Source organism: Syzygium oleosum, unplaced genomic scaffold, assembly GCF_021117445.2.
Source record: "Syzygium oleosum isolate NSW1041296 unplaced genomic scaffold, Sole_v2.1 Sole_v2.06, whole genome shotgun sequence".
In the NCBI taxonomy this organism is placed as follows: domain Eukaryota; kingdom Viridiplantae; phylum Streptophyta; class Magnoliopsida; order Myrtales; family Myrtaceae; genus Syzygium; species Syzygium oleosum.
The window spans coordinates 11389129-11416797 of NW_026607490.1; the positions used below are offsets into that span (position 1 = coordinate 11389129).

General features: G+C 40.8%; 2 protein-coding genes and 1 non-coding gene across 5 annotated transcripts; 2 read left to right on the plus strand and 1 right to left on the minus strand.

The window, feature by feature from the left end:
• Positions 1 to 1489: 1489 nt before the first annotated feature.
• On the plus strand, positions 1490 to 9098 carry LOC115690592 (squamosa promoter-binding-like protein 1). Its single transcript, XM_030616997.2, has 10 exons — positions 1490 to 2717; positions 2943 to 3124; positions 4269 to 4888; positions 5321 to 5395; positions 5499 to 5606; positions 5703 to 5820; positions 6392 to 6530; positions 6687 to 6843; positions 7357 to 7995; positions 8376 to 9098. The coding sequence occupies exons 1-10, from the start codon at positions 2143 to 2145 to the stop codon at positions 8814 to 8816; spliced, it is 3054 nt and encodes a 1017-aa protein (XP_030472857.1). The 5' UTR covers positions 1490 to 2142; the 3' UTR covers positions 8817 to 9098.
• A 1533-nt stretch (positions 9099 to 10631) lies between these two features.
• Positions 10632 to 19387, minus strand: LOC115690581 (pleiotropic drug resistance protein 3-like). Of its 3 annotated transcripts, XM_030616983.2 has the most exons (24): positions 18967 to 19386; positions 18371 to 18494; positions 18095 to 18180; positions 17635 to 17719; positions 17160 to 17319; positions 16991 to 17067; positions 16821 to 16874; positions 16193 to 16283; positions 15731 to 16032; positions 15361 to 15642; positions 14958 to 15271; positions 14686 to 14846; positions 14497 to 14600; positions 14194 to 14347; positions 13963 to 14085; positions 13785 to 13858; positions 13373 to 13705; positions 12875 to 13165; positions 12604 to 12687; positions 12238 to 12371; positions 11911 to 12138; positions 11467 to 11638; positions 11123 to 11377; positions 10632 to 11022 (listed from the first exon to the last, which is right to left on the minus strand). In XM_030616983.2, exons 1-24 carry the CDS (start codon positions 19284 to 19286, stop codon positions 10756 to 10758), a joined length of 4275 nt encoding a protein of 1424 aa, XP_030472843.1. In that variant the 5' UTR covers positions 19287 to 19386; the 3' UTR covers positions 10632 to 10755. The 3 variants fall into 3 exon arrangements, with proteins under 3 accessions (XP_030472843.1, XP_030472842.1, XP_056168815.1); XM_030616982.2 differs by having other exon boundaries at positions 14686 to 15271; XM_056312840.1 differs by lacking the exons at positions 10632 to 11022; positions 11123 to 11377 and having other exon boundaries at positions 11497 to 11638; positions 11982 to 12138; positions 14686 to 15271; positions 18967 to 19387.
• Positions 19388 to 21685: 2298 nt separating this feature from the next.
• On the plus strand, positions 21686 to 21757 carry TRNAG-UCC (transfer RNA glycine (anticodon UCC)). Its single transcript has one exon. It is a non-coding gene; the product is annotated as a tRNA-Gly (tRNA).
• The last annotated feature ends 5912 nt before the right edge of the window (positions 21758 to 27669 follow it).

The following is a 27669-nucleotide window of genomic DNA, read 5'->3' on the forward strand; positions in this document are numbered from 1 at the left end:
TAGTAGTTTAGGAAAAGTGATTTCTTTTTTACTAGAAATGAAAATCGTGCTCCCTCAATCTAAGCTTGTTGCTTTCAGTCCATGAAAAACATTTTCCGTAGATTAATCAATTTTCTATCATCCAAATACCAGAAAGTCGGAACACAATTTGGAAACGATTTCCTTAAAACAAATGGACCTTAAGTCCCGGGCCTCTTAATTAAACTAATATAGTTCTACACATTTGCAAGAAAATGCAATCAAGTCTTCTCGACCAAATTTCAATCTGATTTTTTCTTCCGTGGCGGTCCAGTCATTCGCTCCTATATGTCACAACCTCTTGATTACGTGGCCAGCAACTAAATGAATCGAACCTCAAAGAACAGCCCTCACAATCCTTCGTACGAGGACTTAATCAGCCAAAAGGCCCTGATTAAATATTCTTGCAATGGGCCTATATTGATTTTGTTGAAAGATTGAGAACTTAATTGCATTCCGTAAAAAAGGTTTCGCAAAATCTCCCGATATTCCTCTTTCGCCCCTTGTATAATAAGCATATGAAACTTAAAAGTACCTACTCCTTTCTCTTCGTCGAGTTACCGTCCAATTTGCACATAAATAATAGTTGTCCACCATATCCATTTAATTAAGAGCAAAAGCCACAAAAAAAAAATCCTAAACTATATCCACTGTGACACATTTATCCTAAACTTTTTTTCTATGACGCCAAATATCCCAAATTTATACATGTGACACATTTACCCTCCGTCAAATTTCTGTCAATCAGAACCGTTAAAAATCTACCTACATAGACACCAGAAAGCAAACAATGTTGACATGGATAAAAACGTCATTGTTTTGGCTAAAAAATCATTTAACGGAACCTTGATTGTCACATAGGTTCAAGTTTGGAAATTTTTATGTCACAAGAAAAATTTTAGGATAAATGTGTCATAGTAGGCATAATTTGAGGTTTTTGATGTCACAAAAAGAGAGTTTAGGGTAAATGTGTCACAGTTGACATAATTTAGATTTTTTTGTGGCTTTTTCCCTTCGATTAAATAACCATCCAACTATTTCATAATGAGATTCCTTCCCCTTCATATATAATCAACACACGGCCGCGCTTCGACACTAACAAATACTCAAAAAACCAAAAAAAAAAAAAAATCGCATCTCGTGATCTTAGGCTAAAGCCTTATTTGATATTCACAAGCGATGTGTGCAACCATGGAGATCGGACATATCGAACATTTGGATGCTCCCAATAATCTAAGATGAAAAATGGACAAGAAAAATAATAATAATAATAACTATAGCAATAATAACAATGATAATAAAAAAAACAAAAAGGCAATTCTTTTCTTGCCTAGAGGGAAGAAAAAAGGGAAAGAAAAAATCCATACGTGCGGGAAATATGACGCGCATGATTGCAACAACTACCTGAACCAGGTAGGTATTGGATTCCTCTAACACGGCGTCGAGGAAATTAACAATGTTTCATTTGCATGTACGACTCATCTCTCCTCTTCCTTCTGCCCTCTCCCAATTATTAAACCCGAGAAAAAAAATCGCTCCTTTCCTCTCCTACCATCGTCCTCTCCGACTTCGTCTTCCTCTGCTTAGGTTCTTGAGGCACGGGTTTTGTCTTCGGCGTCCTCCCCGGCGATCTCCGCGTCGGCGGCCGCAGCAAGTCACCACTGTTGACTGAACGAGTGCTTCTCTAGCTCTTCCGCTTCTGGGTCTTTCGCTGAGGATTTTGTCTGCGGTCGAGCTGAGGTTTGGATGGTAGATTCGAGCGTGACTTTTTTTCCGAGAATTCAAAAGGGTTTTTGGAAATCGTGGTTTTTTGGGGGGCATTGGTGGATTCGAGGGCGTGATTGAGCAATTGAGGGGGTTTGGAGAAATGGGTAGCTCTCATTTGAGTTGGATGTTGGCACCTTGATCTTTTTTCTTGTTCTTTCTTTTGGGTTTTCTAGGGCATTTGAGAGGGTGATCAGGAATGCTTCGTGGGGATTGAAGTTGGTGGATACTTAGTTGACTGATTTTTACTTGAAATGCAGCTCTTTGATGTGTAGTTAACGAATTCTTGTTTGTTTGGTTGGTTTCGGTCTGGTGGAATTATAATCTGCTCAGATTGAATCTAGGAACTGTGTAGTTTTAATGATGGAGGCTAGGCTCAAAGAGAAAGGACATTTCGGTCTTATGGCGTCGGATTTGAACTCTGTTGGGAAAAGGGGTTTGGAGTGGGATCCCAATGGATGGAGATGGGACGGAGACCTTTTCACGGCAAGTCCTTTGAATCCCGTGGAATCCGAATGCAGAAGTAGGCAATTTTTTCCGGTCAGGCCTGATAATCTGGCTACTGCTGATTTTAATAACTGTTCATCATCTGTTCTGGAGGATGTACAGAATGAATTGGGAAAAAGGGAAGCTGAGAAGCGAAGAAGAGTCGCGGTGGACGAGGATGAAGAGTTGGATGATGAACCAGGGGGTTTTAATCTGAATATTGGCGGGCAAGGGTATCCTACGATAGATTCGAGTATAAAGGGTGGGAAGAAGATTAAATCTGTAGGGCCCGTTCCAAATGGTCCAGCGTGTCAGGTGGAGGGTTGCAGGGCGGATCTTAGCAGTGCGAAAGATTACCACCGAAGGCACAAGGTTTGCGAAATGCATTCTAAAGCCAGTGAAGCACTGGTAGGAAATGTTATGCAGCGGTTTTGTCAGCAGTGTAGCAGGTAAGTTTGGTCTGATGACAACCTATTTGATTGAAATAGATGAAAAGGATTTCAGAGGTGACGGCAGTGACAATTGTCAGTTTCAGCATCATAGCCAATTAAAAAATCAAGTCTATTGCATTCGTTTTGAGTTTGCAACTAATAGCTTTCATTCTGATAGCTTGCTTTGCCTGAAAATTTTCTTCCTGGTTAGAAGTGATGCAACTTTCTTGTACTTGTGATCAGGTTTCATGTTCTTCAAGAGTTTGATGAGGGGAAGAGAAGTTGTCGTAGGCGTTTGGCAGGACATAATAGGAGGAGGAGGAAGACACATCCTGAGACGGTAGCTGGTGGCGGCTCCCTCAGTGATGAAAAGGGTAGCCATTATCTTTTGGTTAGTCTACTTAGGATACTCTCCAATATGCACTGTAAGTACTTATTCTATGATTTTCTTTCTGCAATTTACTCTGACCAGTTCTAGAGGAGAACACTCAGCTGCATGGAAGAATTCTTGTCGAATCTGATTGGGCTGTTGTTGATGTTGGTAGTCGACCTCCCCTCCATCTACTTCATATATGCGGCATAGCTTAGGGATACCAAAAAAAGAAATGGTAAATGCCCTGTTAGATACTTATCTTGAGGATTAGGACCCAATGGCCTGAATAAATTGATGTGCTTGCTGCTGCTCCGATTTCATCAGCATTCTGCTCATAGTCATCTTTGACAATGTCTGGTTGCTAAAGTTTTTGGTAAAGGGTCAATTGTTACATCCAGTGGGGCGCATACACAGTTCTGTTTATGGTGAAAAAATCTTGTGTTGGACTTAGAATTTACGTGCGTGTGGTAATGGGGGATGTGCTAACAGCATGATCCAGCTATATGAAGATTACTTGCAGATGACATGTTCAAGGAGATTAAGAACATTAATATTTGTATTCGGAATTGGATTGTTTTCCATCGTTTCCTACATGTCAATTTTAGTAGTTCCATCCTTTCCTATTTGTGTTCTTGTCATGACTGGTGGTTGTCTGAACATTGGTAATCCATCTGTTTTATAGTTAATGTACCCTTTCCGTGTGTGAATTCGTTGAGGACTTCTTTGGGACAAGAACATCTAAGCATGCTTGATCTGTTCTCTTATGCCATACACTAAGCTATCATCTTCTATTATGCCTTTACTGGCATTGATTTTGTTCAAAGTTGACAATGTCTACTTGGTGGTGTAAGCCTGTAACTGCTGTTTAGTGTGAGGATGGTGCTTTTAGATACAAGTGCTAGAAATGGACAATAACTGTCAACTCTTTCTTGTCATTTCATGGTTTTACTGCCTCACACTGTTTCCTATAACTTCTATGTCAGTATCACAGGTCTTGAAGAATACATATAGAACTTAACCAGCTAATTATGATGATTTAATGCTGCAATCACAACATTTATTCACATTAAATACAGCATCTATACCTCATATGGCAATGGACTATATGATTTGCGCATAACTCGCTATTTATCTATTTCAGTCTTGTGCTAATTTCATTCCATAGATCTGACACTCTTGTCTCCTCTGACTTGCAGCAAGTAGCTTAGATCCAACGAACGATCAGGACCTGCTGTCTCACCTGTTGAGGAACCTTGCCAGTACAATTGATGGACAGAGGTTATCCGATTTACTACAGGAGTCTAAAGGTGCATCGGTCGGTTCTCCAGATAAGGTCGTGGACATTACCCGGGATGACCCTGAATCTGCAAAAGCTTCTATGATGTATACTGAGACTAATTGTCAAGACTCTGTGAGGTCCGTTGGACATCTGGCGTTACAATCTGTGCCTGATCTGATGCAGCGAGGAATGGGTACAGATAGTACTGGTAATGGAAATCAACAACCTCCAACTGTTTTCAAGTCCACAGGCCAGTGGCTAGCAAGAGATGATCGTTTTGCTAGAGTAGATGAATCAAATGACACAACTCAGAGAATCAGAATGAGGGACATTGACTTAAATAGTTCTTATGAGGATACACAAGGATTTCTAGTGAATACAGAAACGTGTAATGCTCCAGAACATCCAGGAACCAGTTATTTTGGAAGCCTTGTGAAGGCACGGCAAGGGGCCGACAAATCAAGTCCGCCTCATACTAGTTCAATGTCGAACTCAACATCTACAGAGTCTCCATCCAGCTCCAGTGGGGAGGCTCAGGTAAATTTTCACCTTTCTAATGAAGCTGGGAAGTGGACAATATATTTGTTCGCTCTGCATCCTGAGTCAGTTTGTCTTCCCCTCTTCTCGAAAGTGTTTTCATCAATCTTGTCCATACATCAATATTTTTTTCATGTAACAAAAATAAGAAGTGCTTGAATCAACTAACTACGTGAGCCTGCACTTCCCTGAAAAGAGGAAAAACAATAAGGACTTCTGCTATTGCGGTGCAGATTACTATCTTGCATTGTCACTTCAATTTGTTGCTCAATCTGAGGCTCTAAGGGCCTAATATTTTAAGCGGGCTTTGGAGACATGCATTAGGTATCATGAATTCTTGTTTGGCTTGCCCTTTTCTGGTAAACTTCAAATAGGAATGATCTAAATGGAAAGATGGTATGTTCCGGCTCATAATTTATTGCAAATTTTCAGTGTCGGACAGGTCGCATTGTCTTCAAACTGTTTGGAAAAGATCCCAATGATCTTCCTCTTGCACTGCGAACACAGGTTTTTCCGTACTTCTTAAGTTCTTTTGTCTATTTCATTCGTTTTTGTATAGTACCCTCAAATTGGTGGCATGATTATGTGAAAATTATCTTGGAAATTCCAGATCCTCAACTGGTTGTCTCACAGTCCTACCGACATGGAAAGCTATATTAGGCCTGGATGTATCATATTGACCATTTATCTTTGCCTTGAAAAGACCATGTGGAGGGAGGTATGCTTTTGTTGTGATGCAAAATTAAGATCTGTCTCATCTGCTTTCGTGAAAAAGGGATGATTAAACTTAATCATGCTACTATTCTTGCTGAAGCTTCACTGGAATCTGGGCTCCACATTAAGAAAGCTTCTGGATGGATCCAATGATTCATTTTGGCAAACGGGGTGGATTTATACACGGGTGCAAGATTTTGTGTCATTTATCTACAATGGTCTCTCTCTCTCTCTCTCTCTCTCTCTCTCTCTCTCTCTCTCTCTCTCTCTCTCTCTCTCTCTCTTGGCAAACGGGGTGGATTTATACACGGGTGCAAGATTTTGTGTCATTTATCTACAATGGTCTCTCTCTCTCTCTCTCTCTCTCTCTCTCTCTCTCTCTCTCTCTCTCTCTCTCTCTCTCTCTCTCTCTCTCTCTCTCTCTCTCTCTCTCGCGCAAAATATATTGAAAAGACACTCTATAGATGATGTGGTAGATAAGATCACAGTTGACGAAATTCATGGGACCTATGTGTGTGTGTGTGTTTTTTTCTTTTTTGGGACATAGTGTGGATCCAATTGTTTCTTGGTAAGTGATTGGCTCAGTCTAATAGATTAAGTTTACACATCTCTTTCGCTATCTCTATGTGATTGTTTGTCGATGGATTTCATGCATACTCATTGGGAATCTCTGATCAAGCCCCTTGAGTTCTCATATCGTTCTTCTTCTTTCCCTTTCTCCAATAGTCCTAATAATAAATTGAAAATCCGAGGGCCAAAAAGAATCTCAAATTTTGTTCTGTGCTGCAGGTGAAATCATTTTAGGGACCCCGCTGCCTTTGGGTCATAATAGTGGCAAGATCTTAAGCATCAAACCCATTGCCGTGTCAGTAATGCAGAGTGCTGAGTTTGTGGTCAAAGGCTTCAACCTTTTCAAGCCCACTTCAAAGTACCTCTTTTTTCCTTTTGCACGCATTATTTATCTGTTTCTTGTACCCAATTGTATGGTGCTCGGTAATAAGATTCTAAACAATGTTTATTGATATCAAATTGGTGGATATATCCTGCTTATGCACGAGAACTTATTTCCCTAAGTTGTTTGCAGGTTATATTGTGCCCTCGAAGGGAAATATCTTGCTCAGAAAAGCTTTTGTGGCCCCACTGAAGAAGCTGAAATGATTAATGAGGACAAGGATGATGAAATCCAGTTCCTCAGCTTCTGTTGTTCTGTCCCAGAAACTTGTGGGAGAGGGTTTATTGAGGTTTCATCACTGTTCTGTTTTATGCTTCTTCACATTCAATTTTTCATATGCTAAACATCTCATGCTCACGTTCTTTAAAGCCATCCACCAACTGTTGTCTTGTCGGAGTTTGAGGGGTGTGGCGTGGAGCTTTAACAAATATTGCCATGAGGAAATTATTGTACGATATTTTCTGGTCTCATAAAGCCAGCAATTCTAATAGCAATGTCTTTATCCCAAGTCGATGTGCTCAGATTGGGCGTTTTGGTTCCCATATGAGCACGCCCTCCATGGTTTCATCCTCAGATGGATGCTATTATAGACGGTATACATGCTTCAGTTGTGAGACACTTTCTCCTTTATCATCAACATAAGATTGTAGAAGAAAAACCTGTTCAACTCTGCCCCTATTTCACCTTTGAACTCCTGTTGTGGAAGACATAAAAATAACTTTTAGTCTGATATATGAATATGAAAACCATGCAACTTTGGACTACTGGTGAGTTGTCTTACATGAGGGTTCCATATTGACAGGTTGAAGACCATGGTCTTAGCTGCAGTTTCTTTCCATTTATTGTTGCGGAGGAGGAAGTGTGCTCTGAGATCCGTATGCTTGAGAGTGAAATTGAGGCACTTGAAACCCCGCTTTACATCAAGCAGGAACCTGAAATGGCTGAAGCCAGGAGCAAAGCCCTTGATTTTATAAATGAAATTGGTTGGCTTCTGCACCGAAGTCACGTGAAGCATAGGCTTGGTGACTTGGATCACAACGTGGGTCTTTTCCCTTTTAGAAGATTCAAGTGGCTAATGGAGTTCGCGATGGAGCATGACTGGTGTGCTGTGGTAAAGAAACTGCTGGGAATTTGTTTCAACGGAGTAGTTGATGCTGGTGAACATCCTTCCATAGATCTGGCAATGTTGGAAATGAATCTCCTCCATAGGGCTGTGCGGAGAAATTGTCAGGCGATGGTAGAGTTCCTATTAAGATACATTCCTCCTGAAGTTTCAGATAAGGCAGGGTTGCAGCAAGCGCAACAGATTTCAGAGAACCGCAGGAACTTCCTATTCAAAGCAAATGCTGTTGGGCCTGCTGGTTTGACTCCTCTTCATATTGCAGCTAGTAGCAAGGGATTCGAACTTGTCTTGGATGCCCTAACAAATGATCCATTATTGGTATCTCCTAGTCTCTTTCTATGTATGCTTTTCATTTAGTGGGTTTTTGGAAATTCGAATGTCGTGACATAGCTTCTTCCTTGTGCACAAGTCAATGCTTTCTGTGTCCTGCCTTGTAGTTTTTGCTTATTACTCAACAATAGATTACTGTTTCTCATAGGTCATTAGCTGTCTTATGGATAGTGTCTTGCTTCATCTCCCTTTGAACCTTAATTTAGTGACGTTTCAAAAGGTGAAGGTTTATGTCCGCATAATTTCGAGCATGTCCTGTCACAAGAAGTTTGTGTTGAAATTTGATTGAGGAACCACATGGGTTGAATCACTTATCTGGCCTGATTTACAATTTTAATGACAAAGTGATGCTATTTGCTCCGATTCAGGTCGGTATCGAAGCATGGAAGAGTGCTCGTGATGACTCGGGTTTGACGCCTAATAACTATGCTTGCCTACAAGGTCACTACTCCTATATACATCTAGTCCAGAGAAAATCCGCTGGAAAATCTGAGAGAGGGCATGTAATACTCGATGTCCCCACCAACTCCAAGCAGAAACCACTAGAAGGGCCAGGATCAACTAAAACTTTCAGGTTGGAGAGTAATAAGACCGAACATGGACTGTCAAGACTGCACTGCAAATTGTGCGAACAGAAGATCCCGTGCAGATCCACGAGAACTTCCCTTGTGGCCCGACCAGCAATGGTCTCACTGGTGGCCATCGCTGCCGTGTGCGTATGCGCTGCTCTGCTGTTCAAGAGCTTGCCCGAGGTGCGCTGCACTTTCCGTCCCTTCCTGTGGGAAGATCTCAAATATGGGTGGAGCTGATGGGTTCAGCCCGATATCTTTCAGTGTATATTTTATCCTTCCCCCATGTACCCCGGAATACATGGAGCAACACGATCTCCGCGAGTTATATTCCCCATGAGACTACATCCTTTGTGTAATACTAGTGCCTGTAGTTCAATTTGCTTACCGACAAAAGTTTACTATACAGAAACATCAATCAGTGTAGGAAAATGTGGGTTTACTTTGTTCTTAATGATTCGTGTACGTCTTTGTGTCCTCATTAACATGGCCATTGAAGTGAAAATCCCCGCTTCTTTCGTACCTCAGGCATCCTTTTTGAAGACGACAAGCTGTAAGTCATCTTAACAAGCTCGGCTATTCCTTGGTACTTATCTTTCTATTCTCCTGTTTTGTAATATTCATAGATTGGGGAAGAAAGCAGCTGAATAAAGTGGTTTAGTGACCAAACTATCGATTATCATGATGTTGTTTGATTGTCAGGTTTTGATTGTGGTGTTGGTTGATACATAGAACAAAATAAGGTAAAATAGGCTTGCACATGGTAGTGTCACAATCTTATGTGGAGCAATGCTTTGGGTTTTGGCCTGTCCAAACCGGGACCTTGTGTAGTCCGACAGCAGTCAATTCATGAAGATTGTTACTTACATTATTTACTGTTTGTTAAGATCCTATATCCATGCTAAAATGTCCTGGAATCTGCAAATGAACCCTATAGTCAATTCGAATCAATGATTTTGGAATGCCTCTTAGCGTAACTATGTGATATGGAAGAAATGCTTGGATTGGACTTCTGTTTATCAATTTCTTCACAAAAAATATTTTTGAGGTCAATCTCAAATCCCTTCAGATGCTGAAACATCCCACCATTTTTTTAGTGTAACTGGTGAACTTCTGCATATCAATCAGAATCTACCACACGAGCATTTATCTATTGCATGTACCAAATCCCTCTCTCTCTCTCCGCGCCACGGTGATGATCACTCTCTGCAGTGGTCATTTGGGGTGGGGGCCAGCAGCAGCGGCTCATCTGAGGTTTTTTTTTTTTATTGTAAATGTTATTTATTGATTGTTCCATTATAAATGTTGTCCTATATCTATCAAGTACTTTAGGGAAAAGTGTATTATAAGTTCTAAAACTTATCACAAAAGTACAATTAAGTCCTGAAAATTTCCAAAAATTCAATTGAGTCCTCACCCAGCATCACCCACCCCAGGCGAGGGCCGGCGACCCTCGCTTAGATTTGGGGTTAGGGTCGCGCCCTCCCCCAGATCGAGGGCTACAAGCACTCGCCGGGGCCGGCGAGGGTCATTGGGCTTTAGGAAGGCCCAGACGACCTCCGCCGGCCCTTCCCGGCGGCAATCATTGGCGAGGGCTTGGTCACAGCTGTCGATTGTGGGTTTGGTTTTTTTTTTTTTAAACTTTTAGCTTTTTTCTAATTCAATTTGTATTTTTAACTTTTTCTGACGTGACGCTTGTTGGATGCCACATCATTGTCATGTATCTCAAGAAAAATAATAAAATAAGACACGTCAGCATCTGTTAGTAAATCTGTTAGTAAATTAAACGGTGTTAATTTTAGGACGCAATTAAACCAATTTGACAAGTTTTAGGACTCACTTAAATTTTCGTGACAAGTTTTAGAATTTTCAGTGCACAAATCTCTGTTTCTTTCATATTTTCGTGATTGAAAAAACGGCATGTAGTCTATGCAATCCTCGAAAGACTTCCACTCTAGATCGCCTCGTTGATCAAACGCTGACTGGGAAAGCGCTTGCAGAATCCAAAAAGTGACTGATGGGATGGCAGCTTGAGACTATTGGGCAACAACAAAATTTGGCGCGTCTAACAAGTTTATACATTACACGTATTACTGTGGACAACTTTAGATAAAATATGAGCTAGTTCCAAGCGTTTGCTGTTGCATACAAGAGAGAAAAACAGTTGAGATCCCTGATATCAGCGCCTCTGAAACTTTAGCCTCCCAATACAGTATGCAAATAGAGATGCATAAGCTATTGGAAAAGCAATAAGAGCAACACCTATAAGGCCTAACCGGTTGCTTCGAAAACCGTAATATTCTTCTAGGAAGGAACTGATAGGTTTTCTTTTGCCGAATATGATTATCTCCTTCTCCATATCTCCATACTGTGAAGTTAAGTAGCCACTCAATGACCACGACATTGGGCAAGTCCAGTAGCACCAAATCCACCACTTTGGTATTTTCTGCAGAAACAAGAACCAAATTGTTATGTTGCAAGAATAATCGTATTGCAGATGGTTGCTTGGAACTTGGATATGTCATTGTTAGTTTGGAGAGGTTTACCGGTCCCGGCATAAGGAAGCCAGAGAAAAGATTTAGTACGGTGTAGATCGCAGATGCCAATATGGAAGCAACTTGAAGATTTGAACTCACTGCAACCATAAGCATCCCGAGGTACACAAAGTACAAGAATGTGCAGAATGTAGTGTAGAAGTACCACAAGACCTTGTAGGCCGACCTGTTGTACCCTATCATAGGATATGTGATGGCCACGTACAAAGCTGTTTGCACAAGTATGTAAGGAACTTCGATCATCACCTATAAACCAATCAAAAGTTCGACCTGTCAAACTGCTCGTCAATTGAATCAGAGAAAAATTGATGCAAAGTCTCTTTTTCTCGTCGAACCTGAGCAAGAGAATAAGCACTAGAAGAATACATTCCGGCAAATGTCTCTCGGTACAGAACAGTCCGCTCTGTTGCCACATGCGGTAGCACCGTTGAACAATTATTGATTCCTAGAAATATGATGGCAATATACATGGAGCCAAAGATGTTGAACAAGTCCTGCTCATCCTCTCTGCAGGAGAGTAGACAAGAAACGCTTTTGAGTCGAGACCTATATATCACAACAACAGAAACTGCAAGATAAAACCAGCTGAGGATTGCAACTGGCAAGTACAGAAACAGAAGCAAGTACGTTTCGGACAGAACAGAGGATGTTATAAGGTGTCCATAGTTCCTTCAGTTGTGTGCAAGATAGGTGTGCAAGATCAGGTGTTTGCTAATTTGAAGTGAATTAAGCACTTGTGCCATGTGTCTTTATTATAGACTACCATGCAAACGACTTACATGTGCTGCCCTTTCTGCCAAAACAGAGCTCCAAATAGAAGCGACGCTACAATCATAAACATGAAGCGCACTAAGTTGTATCCAGGGCTTCTCCAATACGACAAGTGTTGCTTCCATAGACATGCCACGAGTTGGACACGTCCATTTTGAGGATAGCGGGTCGAGAACTGAAGATCTCTTGAACCTGGAAGCGGTTCGCTCAGTTGCCTAACCAGCTCAACAGTGTCCCTATAAACAAATTGACGATTCAGCAATTAAAACGTTGTTAGCAACATCGATATTGCTTGCATAAGATGCTGCTTTGCGTGAGGAGTTCATTTTACTCACTTGTAATGAGTAGAATTCCTGTATATGTCAGCGAAATCTATGCCGTTCTGCTCTTCAACTGATGTGGAGGTAATTTCCAACATCCATGTTGCTGGATTATAGTTGTGGCTTATTTTTGGCACGCCAGGGATTCCCTACAGATGTTGAATCAAAGAAAACCAGGGTAGAAAATGAGTTCGCTCTTGCTCACTAAAAGTAAGATCTTATTTGCACATGTTCTTTTGGAGATACTACAGAATGCACAAATGTTGCTCCATTGAGCTAGATATCTCTTGACAGACAAGATTTGGCAATGAAAGTCTTCATTCTCGTGAAAGAACAAAATGTACTTGAAGGGAATTGAAGTGTAGTAAATTGTAGGCACACCTGAAAGTACTCTATCAGTTCACTTGAATGACGACCCAGGTTTCCCGAATAGATTATTCGTCCTCCCACTTTCATCAGAATCAACTGCAAGAGTAGAATCTTGACACTGTAATATATAACAAAATCAACTCGCAGAAAACAGAAATTGTACATCTGAGTAACTTCTCTACCGAAATATAATATGCAACTTAATTTTATCTAATAAGCCTATCAAGTCGATTGCATTAGCCTACGTTCTTTCTGCATCTTTGTTTTTCGAGAGTAGACTCACCTCATCGAAAGCTTCAAAAACATCAATACTCGGCTGGTGGATAGTACACACCATTGTTCTGCCTGTGGCAACAACATTTTTCACCGTACGCATCACAACTGCTGCAGCTCTGGCATCAAGACCAGATGTTGGCTCATCCATGAATATAATGGATGGATTGGAAACGAGCTCTACGGCAATAGTCAGCCTCTTCCTCTGCTCGGTTGATAGGCCACTTTGTCCCGGGATGCCAACCAAAGAATCTTTAATTTCGGTGAGCTCGATTGTTTCAAGGACTTCTTCCACAAATGCCTGCATAGAAAATAAACCGAGACCACCTTATCTTATAAAGGTGAATTTTAACTTTCGGCGAGCTAAATCAAATGACAGGACAGAATTTTTCTTTTACTACACTTGACTAGTGACTTTCACTCTGTCTAAATTTTCTCAAGTTGGATGTGACCCTTCAACAGAAATAAAAGTTGAGTAGTGACTTCAGCAAGTATGAGGATGATATACCGCCTTCGTTTCCGAATCAATCTCTGGAGGCAGCCTCAACCAAGCTGAGTACTTCACTGATTCTCCAACAGTAATCTGAGGAGAATGTATATCAAACTGTTCACAGTACCCAGAAATTCTGGCGAAAGTCCTTTGATTTTTAGGGAACCCTCCAACTCTTATATCCCCTTCGATCGTGCCTCCAGTTTTTCTTCCACAAAGCACATCCATGAGAGTGGTTTTCCCGGCACCGCTCACGCCCATTAAGGTTGTCAAGACTCCGGGCCTAAATGCTCCGGTAATGCCACAGAGCAGCTGGAGCTTTTTCTCTTTAAATCCATTCGCTCTCATTTCCTGATTGAAGAAAAAAATAAACTCGATCTTAATGTAATAATTTATCAGAAAGATATGTAAGAAATTTGTGTGTGCTTACTGGAGGTGTATCAACATAGTAGTGCACATCCTTGAATGCTATTGAGAGTGGCTCAAATGGGAGGATCATCCTTCCTGGGAAAAAGTAAAACCAATATCTCATGATGCAGCAGCCATGCATTCTTCATAATGTTAGATTCAAGATAAGAACTTCTTAGATTCAAAATTTGTTTCCTCACCTATCCTCCTCTCCACAGAAGCTTCAGCATCAATGTCCATCGGAATATTATTCTTATCAACTCCCTTTGCACATCTTGCCGAGATCTTTTTGCTCGAAATTATGGCTCGAGACACCTTGGGAGCTGCAAGAGTTTGTTGGGGTTATTGTGCATAATTTTTCCAATTTGACCATGATTGTAGAAACTAATAGAGGTGTACATGATCTTCCTACAAGTGTGAAAGGAACTGACCTTTGAAGTAGGTGAGGGCTAAGATGAAGCCGAGATCGAAAAGAAAAGTGAAGCCGAGCAATGCCCCCAACGATATCCAGTAAAAGTACCCATTGAAATTCAGGCCGTGGATGATCAAAACCTCCCTTCCAATGGTTGTGTTTCCCTTCGAAAACTTTTTTTTTTTTTGGTAAAGATTAAAAAAAAAAAAAAAAAAAAAAAAAAAGACTTTAGCCCCAAAGAAATGTAAAAACGAGTAGAAAGATGTAGAGATTGTCTATTCACTGCATACTTCTTTGGGGACTCAAGGAATCACAAACTTACCCTGTTCCAGCGCGGCCCAAGAAACTCGTTCAGTGAGATACCGATTTCTGCATACGTCATCGGAGAAATCCAGAATCCCCACCTCAGCCACAGTGGTAAGGAAGCTGCAGGCGGCCGAAACTTTGCTAAGCCACTCTGGTTTTTTATCATCAAAATCAACCTACAAAATTTTTGTTTATGTCCACTTACGGCGGGGGATGATGAAGCCTCCAAACAAAAACATCAGTAGTAACATTAAGGAACCGAATGTTGTTGCAGCTACTACAGTGCGAAAAACCGCGGCGATTGTTCGGCACATGGATGTGGATGCTTGATGCAAAGCAAATAGCAGGAGAAAATGTCGGAAAAACCTGGGGAAAGTGATCAGAGCTGTGAAAAATTCATTCAATTCCGATGAACATAGATTATTTAGAAAGCATTTTTCTCTTTTTCTGTTCAATGTTGTCACATTGTATGCTGACCTTTTCACTTCAGGGCTGTATCCTATGACATAGTAAGTCATTACAGTCCAAAGCGCCGAATCGAGCAATGAAAGGGGGATCTTCAGGATTGATGCAGGGACAGAGTAAGCCCACGCTGGATAAAGGTAAAAGGAACTTTGCTTGTAGAATACTGGAAGTCTAGCGATGGTTAGAGGCAGCTCTGCAACTCCATTAGTCAAGAGCCTGATCAGTGCATAGAATAAAGCACCCATGATGTAATTTGCATGGGTCAAGTCCACGTCCATTTCAGTTCGGATGAAAACCGTCATAGCTAGGAATGCTGTAATCACAAGCTGGATGAGAAGGGGATTATTAGAATTGTATGTTCAATGCAAGAGACCAGTAAAAAGGAAGAAGCATCCCCGAAAAAGTAGGTGATCACCTGCATTGTTTTGAAGATGTACACAAACGAGTTTCGTTTCATCAGAAGCCACTCTCTGGCCATGCAGGCTTTAAACAATTCCCTTTTGCTTAGAGAGTAGGTGCTGAAGGATAGAGCACTGTCGTCAGATTGAGATCCCTGACAAGGAACTGAGAGTTCACGGTTTAATGTTTCCCCGCCATGACTCAACTTGAACATCTCGGAGAAATGATCCACCGAAATGTAGCTATATGGAACGTCAGTGCTAGACCAGTACTGTGCTTGATCCTTCCTTGACATAACCTGCATTAAAAATTACTAATTCCAACCTTAAGCAACTAGGAAAGTTTTATAAGTCAGTGAAGTGTAGGAATTTCTGTAGTTATTGCACCTCTTGGAGGAAATCTGCTATGCCCTTTCTCTCTGGGCACTTGAAGCCACATTCCTGGAAAAATTTTAGTGCATAGGTTCGAGGGCCTTGATACACAATCTTTCCTTCTGACATCAATACTACATCGTCAAACAGATCGAAGGTTTCAGGTTGTGGCTGAAGGAGTGAGACAAATGCTGTTGCATCTGTGAGGTGCACCAAGTGCTGAAGACAGGATACTATTTGGAAGGTTGTGGAGCTGTCCAATCCTGTCGAGATTTCGTCCATGAATAGAGTCTTCATTGGACCAACAATCATTTCTCCTGCCAGAAAGAAGGAAACCAAGAAAAGTTTCTAAAGAGCTTCTCATTTTCAGATTGCAATCTATCTCTCCCTTAGGTGGGATCGCTGGTTTAACTTCATTTAGTATACAGGCTTCATTACCAATTTCGTATTATATGTAAATTCGCTTTCCTGTGTCACCTGTTGTTAGCCTTCGCTTTTGGCCACCTGATATGCCCCTCCTCAGTGCATCTCCAACCATTATATCAGCACATATATCCAATCCAAGTATCTGAAAGGCAGTAAAATGAGCATTGAATTAGTTAGAAAGTCCAAATCCAAAAGTTTAAGCTGATAGGTGGAAGGAGGTCACATGAATATAAAGAGCATTTAGGACCCTTTGTCAAGCGATGTGGGATAATGTTTCAACAAAATTAGACAACATCCGCTTGGGTTAGTGCATCTTATATTTTCCCTGCTCATGAGTAGCTTTCGCTATGATTCATGATTGAATTGGTTCTTGCCTCTTGAAAGATGTAACTTAAACATTAACATAAGCATGGATTTATTTTAAAAAGTAGCAAAAAGAAAATGGGAAAACTCAGTTTTTATACACATCCTGAATATTTTGCCGGAGTGATGATTCAGTGTTTCTTCCATTTTTCCATTTTTGGCCGGATAATAGAATAGGTTTGTGCCAGCTACAGAATGGAAGCACCACATTCCACCAGCTTTTGGCCTTTAGCTTTATGTTCTTAGTTTCTTCTCTTTGCAATTAGCAAAGTGTAGGAAGAGAAGACAAATACCTCAGTGCAGTTCGAGTATGTACCTTTAAGACATAGTCTGTCTGAAGATTTCTCTCTTGTCCTGCAACGGAAATTGCCTGTTTGGAAATGAATTGTCCTTTTAATATATCATCAGAAGAAAAGTCTCTAGTAGAGGACCTAAAACATTGGAGAAAAAAAGCAGAAAAGAGAACCTGAACCTTCTCATGACTACCTTCATGTAAGTGTCGATGTCAGGATCAGGGATGATGCCTGCTTGTCTCTCTCTCCTGCTGACTTCCGCCATTATTTCTTTGAAGAATGAGGTGTGGACATGAAATATAAGTGAGATTAGCATGAGAGCAGCGCTCAAATGAGGCACAGGAAAACAAAAGGATCATTACCTGCTCTGCTTCTGACACCTTGGCAGCGTGCTGAAAAGTCGATGGTTTCCCTCACCGTCATTTCGGGTATGTGCTGATCATGTTGGCTTATGTAAGCAGACGTCTTCTGTGGGACAAACTCATCAAGGTTGTAGCCATTGTAAGTGATTGCTCCGGTAACCTAAGAGGAAATGTAGGGGAATTATGTCATGATGGACTGCAGTATCAACAATTAAGAGAATTCCTTATTCAAAGAACATAAATAAAGGCTAAAGATTTATCTTGTCACTTATACATTTCATTCCAAATTTGGAGAAAATATCTCGCATAGTGTATGACTGGAAATCCGAAGTTGATTAGTCCAATTAGAATAGCTACTTTGCTCCATGTAGACCACCAAATTGTTTGCACTACTAATTTTATTCGCGTGTTCTAGGGACATTCATTTTTGGGGCCGCTGAGCATGATAGTTAACTTATGATTAGGAGAAATTGACCTTAAGAGACTGATCCAACTTTCCAGCCAGAGCTTTTAACAAAGTAGTCTTCCCGCTTCCTGGAGGACCAAGTAGAAGAGTCAACCTGCATACAGAGGCATTTTAGCAGTTCATATTGTCCACCTGAATCCTAGCAACATTTGTGGCTACTTTTTCGCTTACCTATAACTTCAGAGAAAAGAAAAAGATATGAGGAAAGAATCTATTCCCTTGTGGTTCAAGTTCTAATCAAGGAATTCAAAATATGTTATACTATGATAAGCATCGTTCCATTCATGACTTTAGGGCCGATCATGATATTCACGCAACTCTTTAGTAACCAATTGTCCCGCTTGGGTTTTATGTTTTGCATCAAATAGCATTTGGAATGATAAACTTTTCAGGAAGTGGATATTTGGACATAGTTCTTTCTGCTACCGACTCCGGTATTGTTATGTAAGATCGTGGACGTGCTCGTAACCTTGATGGTTTGATGACTCCGCTGACATCTTTGAGAATTCTTATCTTGGAAGCCTGAGACTTGCACGGCATTGTCCTTGCGGGAATCTGTTCCAAAATACCCTTCATTAGATTATCATTCTGAAGAACTATTCTTACGATAGTTAAAGTTCCTTTTCGATATTAATCTTCAATTCGCCACTAACTCACGTCAGCTGAAAAAGGCCTAAAGGGTACTGAATTTGACATGAGGCAAATGAGAGCGGTAAAGAAATTAGGAGTGTGGATGCCTACTTACCGATAACAAGCTTGCGAGAGAGTTCCATAGTGTAGGAAGCGGCTTTCCTCGTACTATCTCGCAGTCTGCTTCCACCGAGACACAGTTGTACCTCACTTCCACCGTAGGTAATTTCACATTCACTCTGGAAAAGAAACATTTTCTAGTTGTGAAGTTGCTGATCCAAGATGCATATACTTAAGGATACGTATGCCTTCGTTGATTGTCAAAGGTGAGACCGGAACATAAACTGATTGTGGCCACAAGATGCAAACTGAAAGAAGTTTCGGTATACAGATGGAGCAAAATAGGTGACAAAATGTATGAATGAAGATGAAAATTCACAATTCTAGCAGGTACATGATTCGTATGATGATTCAAAGAAAGCAGCTTGGAAGTCATTCAAAAGAAGGCAAAGTTTGTGATTCTTCGCCAAGAAAATTGCCGAAGAATGATTAAAAGTTAGTCAATTTGTCTTAACTGAAAATTCACTATTCCTTTTCTTACAGGAGCTTGTTGGTTAGGATGAGTGAACATACTAAAGACAAGACCAGCCACTGGACCAGCCCCAAAGAGTTGCGCCATATCCGAAAAAATTTGGAGTTAGTGAGCAATACCTGTCTATCCTTTCCCTCAGTTTCTGTAACAAGCGTAGATTATCGCTCTCGATGTGCTTGATGAGCCTCTCGATGAACAGATGACGTTCGAGGGAGCTGAGCGTGGCAACGTCAACCGCCTTCTTCTCCTTCCCTTCTTCACCATTCCTAGTGCCAGTGCTTTCATTCTCGCTGTGAAAGAGTGATGTCCTGAGGAGTCGGAATGTAGGCAACCGCTCAATGGCAGCCCACCGCTTTCGTAGTGCTTCGTCCTCCTCCATTATCGTATCTGCTCCGTCGTTATCGCCTATATCCGAAGCATTGGGCGTAAACGATTCCATGACGAAATGATAGATCGGTTTTGATCTCGGAGAAGCACGAGTTGGTGAGCTTGTCTATAGCAAAGTCATCAGTGAGCTATATCCTCTGCCTATGTTCTTGCCCCTCGGAACTATATATGTAACATTTGCATCTTTTTGAATAGTGGTGGGAACCAAAAAAAGACGAAAAAGAAAAAGAAAAAGAAAAATTGGACATTCAGCTGATTAAAAAGGGAGAGGAGAGGCCAAGAGAGAGACCAACGCACGTAGAGAAAAGGAAAGGTGATATGGGAAAGAAGAAGAAAAAGAAAGGAGAGAAAAGGCTTTGCAAGTTCACGTTATGAACACCTCGCCAAACCGATTCAACTTTGATTTACAACGCCCAGTAAGTGCTCGCGCCCTTTGTTTTTCCGATCAGAGTACTTTTTGGGGTTAGGGCTTAAATTCGGAATTATGTGAAATTAGAGCCACGAAATCGGATTTTTGAGTTGTTAAGCTATGGAATTTCATGGAAATGATGGTTTACGACGTTGTGGAGCCGTGGGTTTTGAGAGGAGTCAACTTGAAGCAACAGTTTGATCGGAGGGAGAATTTTAGAGTTTCGCGTGCGAGTTTCGCGTTGTGAACGGCTTGAATAATCGCTTTGGATGTGTAATTTGTTGACGCAAAATGAGTTGTTTTGTTAGCATTTAAGCACGATTTAGCCGATTGGTAATATTTGTAGTATTTTACTTAATTTTGACGTCGATTCTCATTTAATTATTAGGATTACAAGATTGTTGGCTCGTATAGCTACGCGTTGTTTGATTTTTGGGTATTCCAGGTGAGTTGTACTGTATCTTCTTTGAGTTTGTAAATTCATATTTTGAAAGCAATATGAATTATATATAGTATGGGTTACGAAATGGCATTATTGTTACATAAAAAGCCGAATTGAGCCTTTACTACTCATTGTTTATTTAGGGATGTTTTAGAAAACGTGCTATGCAGGTAGTGTGAAAGTTTATGTATATGTATTGCATTGCGAGCTGGTTTATGGGATGAGTCCTAAAATGAATTAATAAATGTTTTACGAAGAGCAACTCTGGCGGATGAATTGAGTTGTGAAGGGTTATTTGGTTTAGTTTGTGAAACCAATTTGTGAAATATATTCTAGATTTGTTTGGTGAATTATTGGGGAAGATGGATTAATGTTTATGATCGCTAGGAACCTAGTGAAGAGTTGTGAGTATGCATATCGTACAAGGGCTAGGTCCTACAAGGTGATGCGATTCTCATGGAAGCCACCTCTAGGGCCTTGTATTGTTGATTGTGGTTAGAGGCTAAGTGCTACACGGTGATACAATTCTCATGGGAGCCACCTCTAGGGCCTTATACTCTTGATTGTGGGTCAAGGGCTAAGTGTTACGCGGTGATGCCATTCTCATGGGAGCCACCTTTAAGGCCCTGTACCATTGACATGTGTTGGTCAAGGGCTAAGTGCTACACAGTAATACGAGTCTCATGGGAGCCACATCGAGGGTCTTGCACTACTTAAGGGCTAAGTACTACATGATGACGTGAGTCTCATGAGAGCCACCTCTAGAGCCTTGAGATATGATGTGATACGAGTTTGGTCAATGAAATGGACCATTGACATGGTTTTTATAGAAATTGATCAATGGACTTGACCATTGATATTAGAATTGTGATAGTGGATTTAAATGAATATTTATGACTTGTACAAAGTTTTGTTGAAATGAAGCAACTCATATGTGATTCGATATGTATTTTACACCTTGAGTTTGGATTATGAGTTTCTTTGCTCGATCTGTTGAAAAGAAATATGCACTACTCACTGAGCTGTGGTTGCTCACCCCTCTCATTCCCAATCTTTTCAGGTTCCTCGGTTAGTTGCTATAAAGCAAGAACGATTTCGATGGGGACTTTTAGGAGTTGGTTCTTTGGATGCTTTGAGGCTCCGTCCTTCGGGAGGAAGGATGGCCACGTCATTCCCCTTTTCCGCTAGGATTTGGAGCGTGACAATATATACAAGTGCATTCGCGCCGCAATCTGCGTACAAAATATTTACTAATCGATCTCAAGTGTGCGGCTTGCATCGCTCCGCGTACGAGGGTCGTGTGGGCACGACACATGATGCATCTTAGGGAGGGCCGAGTCATGCTCGTCACTTTTATCTTTTTTCTTCTCTTCTCTCTTTGTCCAACTGGAAATGTAAGACGCCGGTGTCACGGGCCGCTTGGGATCGAGACAATATATATTACCAAAGTTTAGTTTTGATTGAAGTCCTTCAACTATAGATGAAAAAACAGTGAAGTTCAGTTTCCCATCGGTTGTAAGCGTCGATGATTTGCACGTTTGCAAAACAGGACTCAAAATAAAGGAATATAAAAATACAACTTACTCCTCATAGCGCCACGGCGTTTGTAGTCCAACGGTGAGGATAATTGCCTTCCAAGCAATAGACCCGGGTTCGACTCCCGGCAAACGCACTAAATTTGGTTTTTTCTCTGAAAAATTATTATTATTTACTTTTACTTTATTTATTTTTTTAATAGGAGTAGCTCCCACATTATATTGTCCCCAAAGCATCTCGATTACTCTCTGATTAAAGCAGCAATTTTTTATTTATTTTTTTTCGAGATAAGCCAAACCTATTCTTGCTTCATAGGGAAACTGAGAATTTTGACTTGTTGGGAGGAAAAAGCAAAGTGAAAAGAAAGGATCCAAATTCCAGCATATCGTAGTGGCCATCGTGGATGTCCCTTTAATAAAACTTTTTATCGTCATCTTTCTCAATCCACGGCTTTTTCTGGTCGGGGACGACCACGCCTTTTTGGTAGGTCTTGGTCTCTCTCTGTTGAGTTCACATTGCTTTTGTTTGGGACAGTAGTAGACCATCAATGTGAATCACAAAAAAGTGAGTGCATAGTTTAGTCAAAAGGGGTTATGTCAATAGGTTAAATTGCGCCACTCGCGAATTATTCGGCCAAAGACGGTGATTTTGGCCGAAACATTTTATGCAGATTGCAGATAAGATTTGGTGTCGGGAATCATTCCCATTCCTGATAAATTGATCCCAAAAATAGCATGTCCAAGTTATAAGAAAGCTCGTAGGCTTCATCAAGACCCTAGATACCAAATTAGAGGAACGTTATGGTAAAACTTCGTTTGAAATGATGTGCTGGAAAGCAACGTGTGACTTCAAAGATATGATGTGAATTCTTACACCCACTCTTTTTATTCTGCAGGAATTAAGGTGCTCTTGAATTCTCTATTGAATTATTACCGTGTTAGAGAAATTTTGCGATACCACCAATTGCTTATTCATTAGTTGCAAGCGTTATTCCGTGCCTAGTGTAAGCTAAGAAAATTTCGTATAAACTCAATGCATAAAAAGATGGGACAAACAGAACTAATCAAAATACAAGAATTGTATGGAAACGTGTGTTCTTTTATGGGACCCACAAATTTTTAAATATGTGATTGCCGTGATCTGATGAATTTAGTTTATGCGATACTTGCTCGTTTAAATGGCTGGATCTTTAGAGGTGGTGTAATGAAGCCACAACTCAAAGCCACACAAGGAAAAGGAAGGAGAAACAAGGGAGAAAGTGAAAATATATATAAAATATAGGGATAAGTGCATTTAAAGTTCTAAAACTTATCACGAAAGTGCAATTGAGTCCTAAAACTTTCAAAAAGTGCAAACAAATCCTAAAACTTGTCAAGAAAGTGCACTTAAGTCCTAAAACTTTAAAAAAGTGCAAACAAATCCTAAAACTTGTCACGAAAGTGCAAACAAGTCCTAAAACTTGTCAAATTGGTTCAATCAAGTCCTTCCATTGATTGTACTTTTTGAAAGTTTTAGGACTTGTTTGCACTTTTGTGACAAGTTTTAGGACTTATTTGCACTTTCGTGACAAGTTTTAGGACTTATTTGCACTATTTGAAAGTTTTAGGACTCAAGTGCACTTTCATGACAAGTTTTAGGACTTATTTGCACTTTTTGAAAGTTTTAGGACTCAATTACATTTTCGTGATAAGTTTTAGGACCTCTAATGCACTTATCCCTAAAATATAAGGGTTAATATTGCGAAAAACCCTAAATTGGTACATATATGACAAATTTACCTAAAAATAATTTTTTGACCACCAAAAACCCCAAAATTGTACATTTGTGGCAAATTTACCCTCTGTTGAATTAGATTAATACTATTCGACCAAAAAAAAATTAGATTAATACTATGAAATATCACAAACTAGTACACCTGTAACAAATGAAGGGTAAAACCCCAAATTGGTATACACATCAACTGCCATATGTCGTCAAACTCAAAAATTTCACAATAAAACATAGTATAAATTTGTCACGAGCATATCAGTTTAGGATTTTTACTGGTCAAAAAATTAGTTTTAGGTAAATTTGTTATAAGTGTACCAATTTGAGGTTTTCGTGATATTAACCCAAAATAAAAATCAAATTTTGAATACTTGCTCATTTAATTTATCACAAGGCAGTTACAGGGAACATTCATCTAGTGACAGCCCTTCGCCTGTGGCCACGAGGGTGTCCTTGTTGGTAGAACATAAAATTGATTATTGGTGTGATTGAGCACGTCAGTTGCTGGAAACTATAAGCGTTAAAGAAGAGTCATAAAGACTACAACATGGCTTCGTTTTTCTTCAACAGATTAAGCTGTTTTATTGTCTTTCTTAATGATTGTGGATTGTTATGTTTTCTTTATTAAATGTAATCATTGGAGTTTGTGAACTTCAATTCCTCTATAAAGGGATGAAGTCGTGAGTTGTAAATCAAGCCAAACACAAAGCCACAAAGACAAAGCTTTCTAAATAAAAAGTTCTCCCTCCAATAATTATTTGTGCTCTTATTCCAAGTTTCCAAAGTTTATTATTATTCTTTTGGTTCCAACATTTGGTATCAGAGCTAGAAATGGCATCTACTAGTTCCGTTCAGTTACAACTTCCAAAGTTGAACGGGAGGAATTTCAATAACTGGTCCGTCCAAATGAAGGTTCTTTTCAAATCGCAAGATTTGTGAAACTTGGTGGAAAACGGCTACACCGAAGTGGCCAATGCTGAAGAATTCGATGCTATGAGAAGGGAGGAGAAAGACTCTTTGGTGGAATCTCGGAAAAAAGATCAGAAAGCATTGTTTGCGATCTTTCAATCCGTAGAGGAAATGATATTTGAAAAAATATTGAGCGCGGAAACCGCGAAAGCAGCGTGGGATATTTTGCAATAATCCTACAAAGGCGATGATCGTGTCAAACGTGTGCGGCTTCAAACACTTCGAGGAGATTTCGAGTCTTTACGTATGAATGACTCTGAATCAATATCGGCGTACTTTGATCGTGTGCAGACCATTGTTAACCAATTGAGGGTTAATGGTGAAGAACTCCAAGATGTGCGAGTTGTAGAAAAGATCTTGAGGTCTCTGACCGAAAGATTTAACTACGTTGTCGCGGCGATTGAAGAAGGGTAAGATGTGTCAACCATGACGTTGGAGCGATTGATGGGTTCATTGTGCTCGCATGAGCAAAGAATGAATCAAAAGTTCGTCGATTCGACTCCCGAGCAAGCATTGCAGAGTCGGGTCACTCAATCAAGCTGAGGAGGCTATCAAGGTGGCCGAGGTCATGGAGGTGATCGAGGACGTGGACGTGGAAATTTTAATTTCACCGGAAAATATAAAACACGTGACAAATCAAAGGTCAAGTGTTTTAAGTGTAACAAATTCGGACACTACAAATCCGAATGTAAAGCAAAGGTGGCGTGCGAGCAAGAACAACAAGCACATGCCATTGATGCCGAGGAAAATGTGGCGCTAGCATGCAAGAAGGATGACTCAAGCATCGTGGACACCAACATCTGGTACCTTGATACTAGGTGTAGTAATCATATGTTTGGTGTAAGGACCTCGGCTCCACCACGCTTCCGCTGCGCCACTCCTTGTGTAATATTGTCCGCTTTGGACACTAAGTCCTCACGGCTTTAAAACGCGTTACACAGGATAGGCCACCCAGGCCTTATAAGCAACCCCAGGACTCCCCCCCTAAGCGATGTGGGACAGAGACATGCCACCCTTGCCATCCTAGAAGCCTGCCAGGAGCCGCTTCTTGTTCAGGCTCTCGAACCCCGGCGACCACTCCCTGCCCTCATCGGACCGGGTTGTGCCCTCATCGGACCGGGTTGTTACATTCTCCCCCCTTCAGGCACAGCGTCCTCGCTGTGGACCCACACGCGGTCGGGAGTCAGCTCTGATACCATTTGTAAGGACCTCGGCCCCACCACGCTTCCGCTGCGCCACTCCTTGTGTAATATTGTCCGCTTTGGACACTAAGTCCTCATGGCTTTAAAACGCGTTACACAGGATAGGCCACCCAAGCCTTATAAGCAACTCCGGGACTCCCCCCCCCCCTAAGCGATGTGGGACAGAGACATGCCACCCTTGCCATCCTAAAAGCCTGCCAGGAGCCGCTCCTTGTCCAGACTCTCGAACCCCGGCGACCACTCCCCGCCCTCATCAGACCGGGTTGTTACATCTGGCCGAAAGGAGTTATTCTCGCAATTGGACGAGACGGTTCGTGGTGAAGTTAATTTTGGGAATAATCCAAAGTTCTCGTAATGGGCAAAGGTAACATTAATATCAAGTCAAAAGATGATACTAATGTTACTGTTGCAGATGTTTTCTTTGTACTAGGACTTTTTTGGAATTTGTTAAGTGTTGGACAACTTTCCGAAAGAGGCCATAAAATCCATATTGAAAATGGAGTTTGCACCATCAAAGGTGTGAATGATAAGTTGATTACGATGGTGCAAATGACGAAGAACCGAATGTTCCCTTTGACTCTTCAGACGAAGAATCTTTTGAGTTTTCAAGCAATGATGAAAAATACAAACTGGTTGTGGCATTTTCGATTCGGTCATCTAAATTTTCGTGGACTAAAATTACTAGTCCAGAAAAAGATAGTGACCGGCATGCCTCTGATTGACAGTCCAGATCGACCATGCGATGGATGTCTTGTTGGAAAACAACATCGAGAATCCTTTCCAGTTGGAAAAGCCAGAAGAGCAAAACAACCATTGGAGTTAGTACATACAGATATCTGTGGCCCTGTTGAGGTGGAATCAGTTGGACAAAAAAGGTACACGTTAATTTTTGTGGATGATTTTACCAGAAAAACATGGGTATATTTTCTGAGAGAAAAATCTGAAGCTTTTGGCAAATTTAAAGAATTTAAAGTCTATGTTGAAAAGCATAGTGACTTTATTTTAAAGACGTTGAGATCAGATAGAGGGGGAGAATTCACTTCGAATGAATTTGACAAATACTGTAAATTTCATGGAGTGAAACGTCAGTTGACTGCCAGCTATACCCCTCAACAAAATGGTATAGCAGAAAGAAAGAACAGGACAATTTTTGAAATGGCAAGAAGTATGCTAAAGGCTAAAAATTTACCCAAGAAGTTTTGGGCAGAAGCCGTTGCGTGTGCTGTATTTGTGCTAAACAGGTGTCCAACAAGGAGTGTTCTTGGAAGAACCCCAGAAGAGGCTTGGAGTGGCAACAAGCCAGATGTTTCGTTCCTACGAGTATTTAGGTGCGTGGCATATCCCCATATACCAGATGAACGGAGGAAAAAGTTGGATGAGAAAAGCCAGAAGTGCATCTTCATCGGCCACAGTGACATGATTAAGGGTTATAAGCTGTATAATCCAGTCACTGAGAAGGTAGTCATCAACAGGGATGTCTAATTTTTTGAAGATGAAGCCTAGGACTGGAACCAAAAGATTGACCAGAAAAGCATCACCATCGAAGACGAACCATTGGTGGGAGAGACAGAAAAATCTTTAACTGAAGATCCATCATCTTTGCCTGGTAGTTCATTTTCTTCACCAAGAGCAGTTTCAGAACCGCCGATACGTCGTTCACAGCGATTGCGGGAGACGCCATCAAGATTCAAGGATTATGTTGTCACAAGAGATGATGATAGTGATAGTGATAGAATCACTAATGAAACTATGATAAATTTTTGTTTATTTGCTGAATGTGACCCCATGTCCTATGATGATGCAGCAGCAGATGAGAAGTGGATCCTAGCAATGGATGAAGAAATCCACTCCATTGAAAAGAATGACACATGGGAGTTAACTTCTTTACCACCCGGTAAGAAGCCCATTGGTGTCAAGTGGCTATATAAGACGAAGTACAAGCCTGACGGTCAAGTGGACCGACATAAAGCCAGGTTGGTTGTAAAAGGCTACAAACAAAAGCCAGGTATTGATTATTGTGAAGTATTTGCACCAGTGGCTCGAATGGATACCATTCGGATGATCTTAGCACTCGCAGCTCAGAATCGTTGGAAGATCCATCAAATGGATG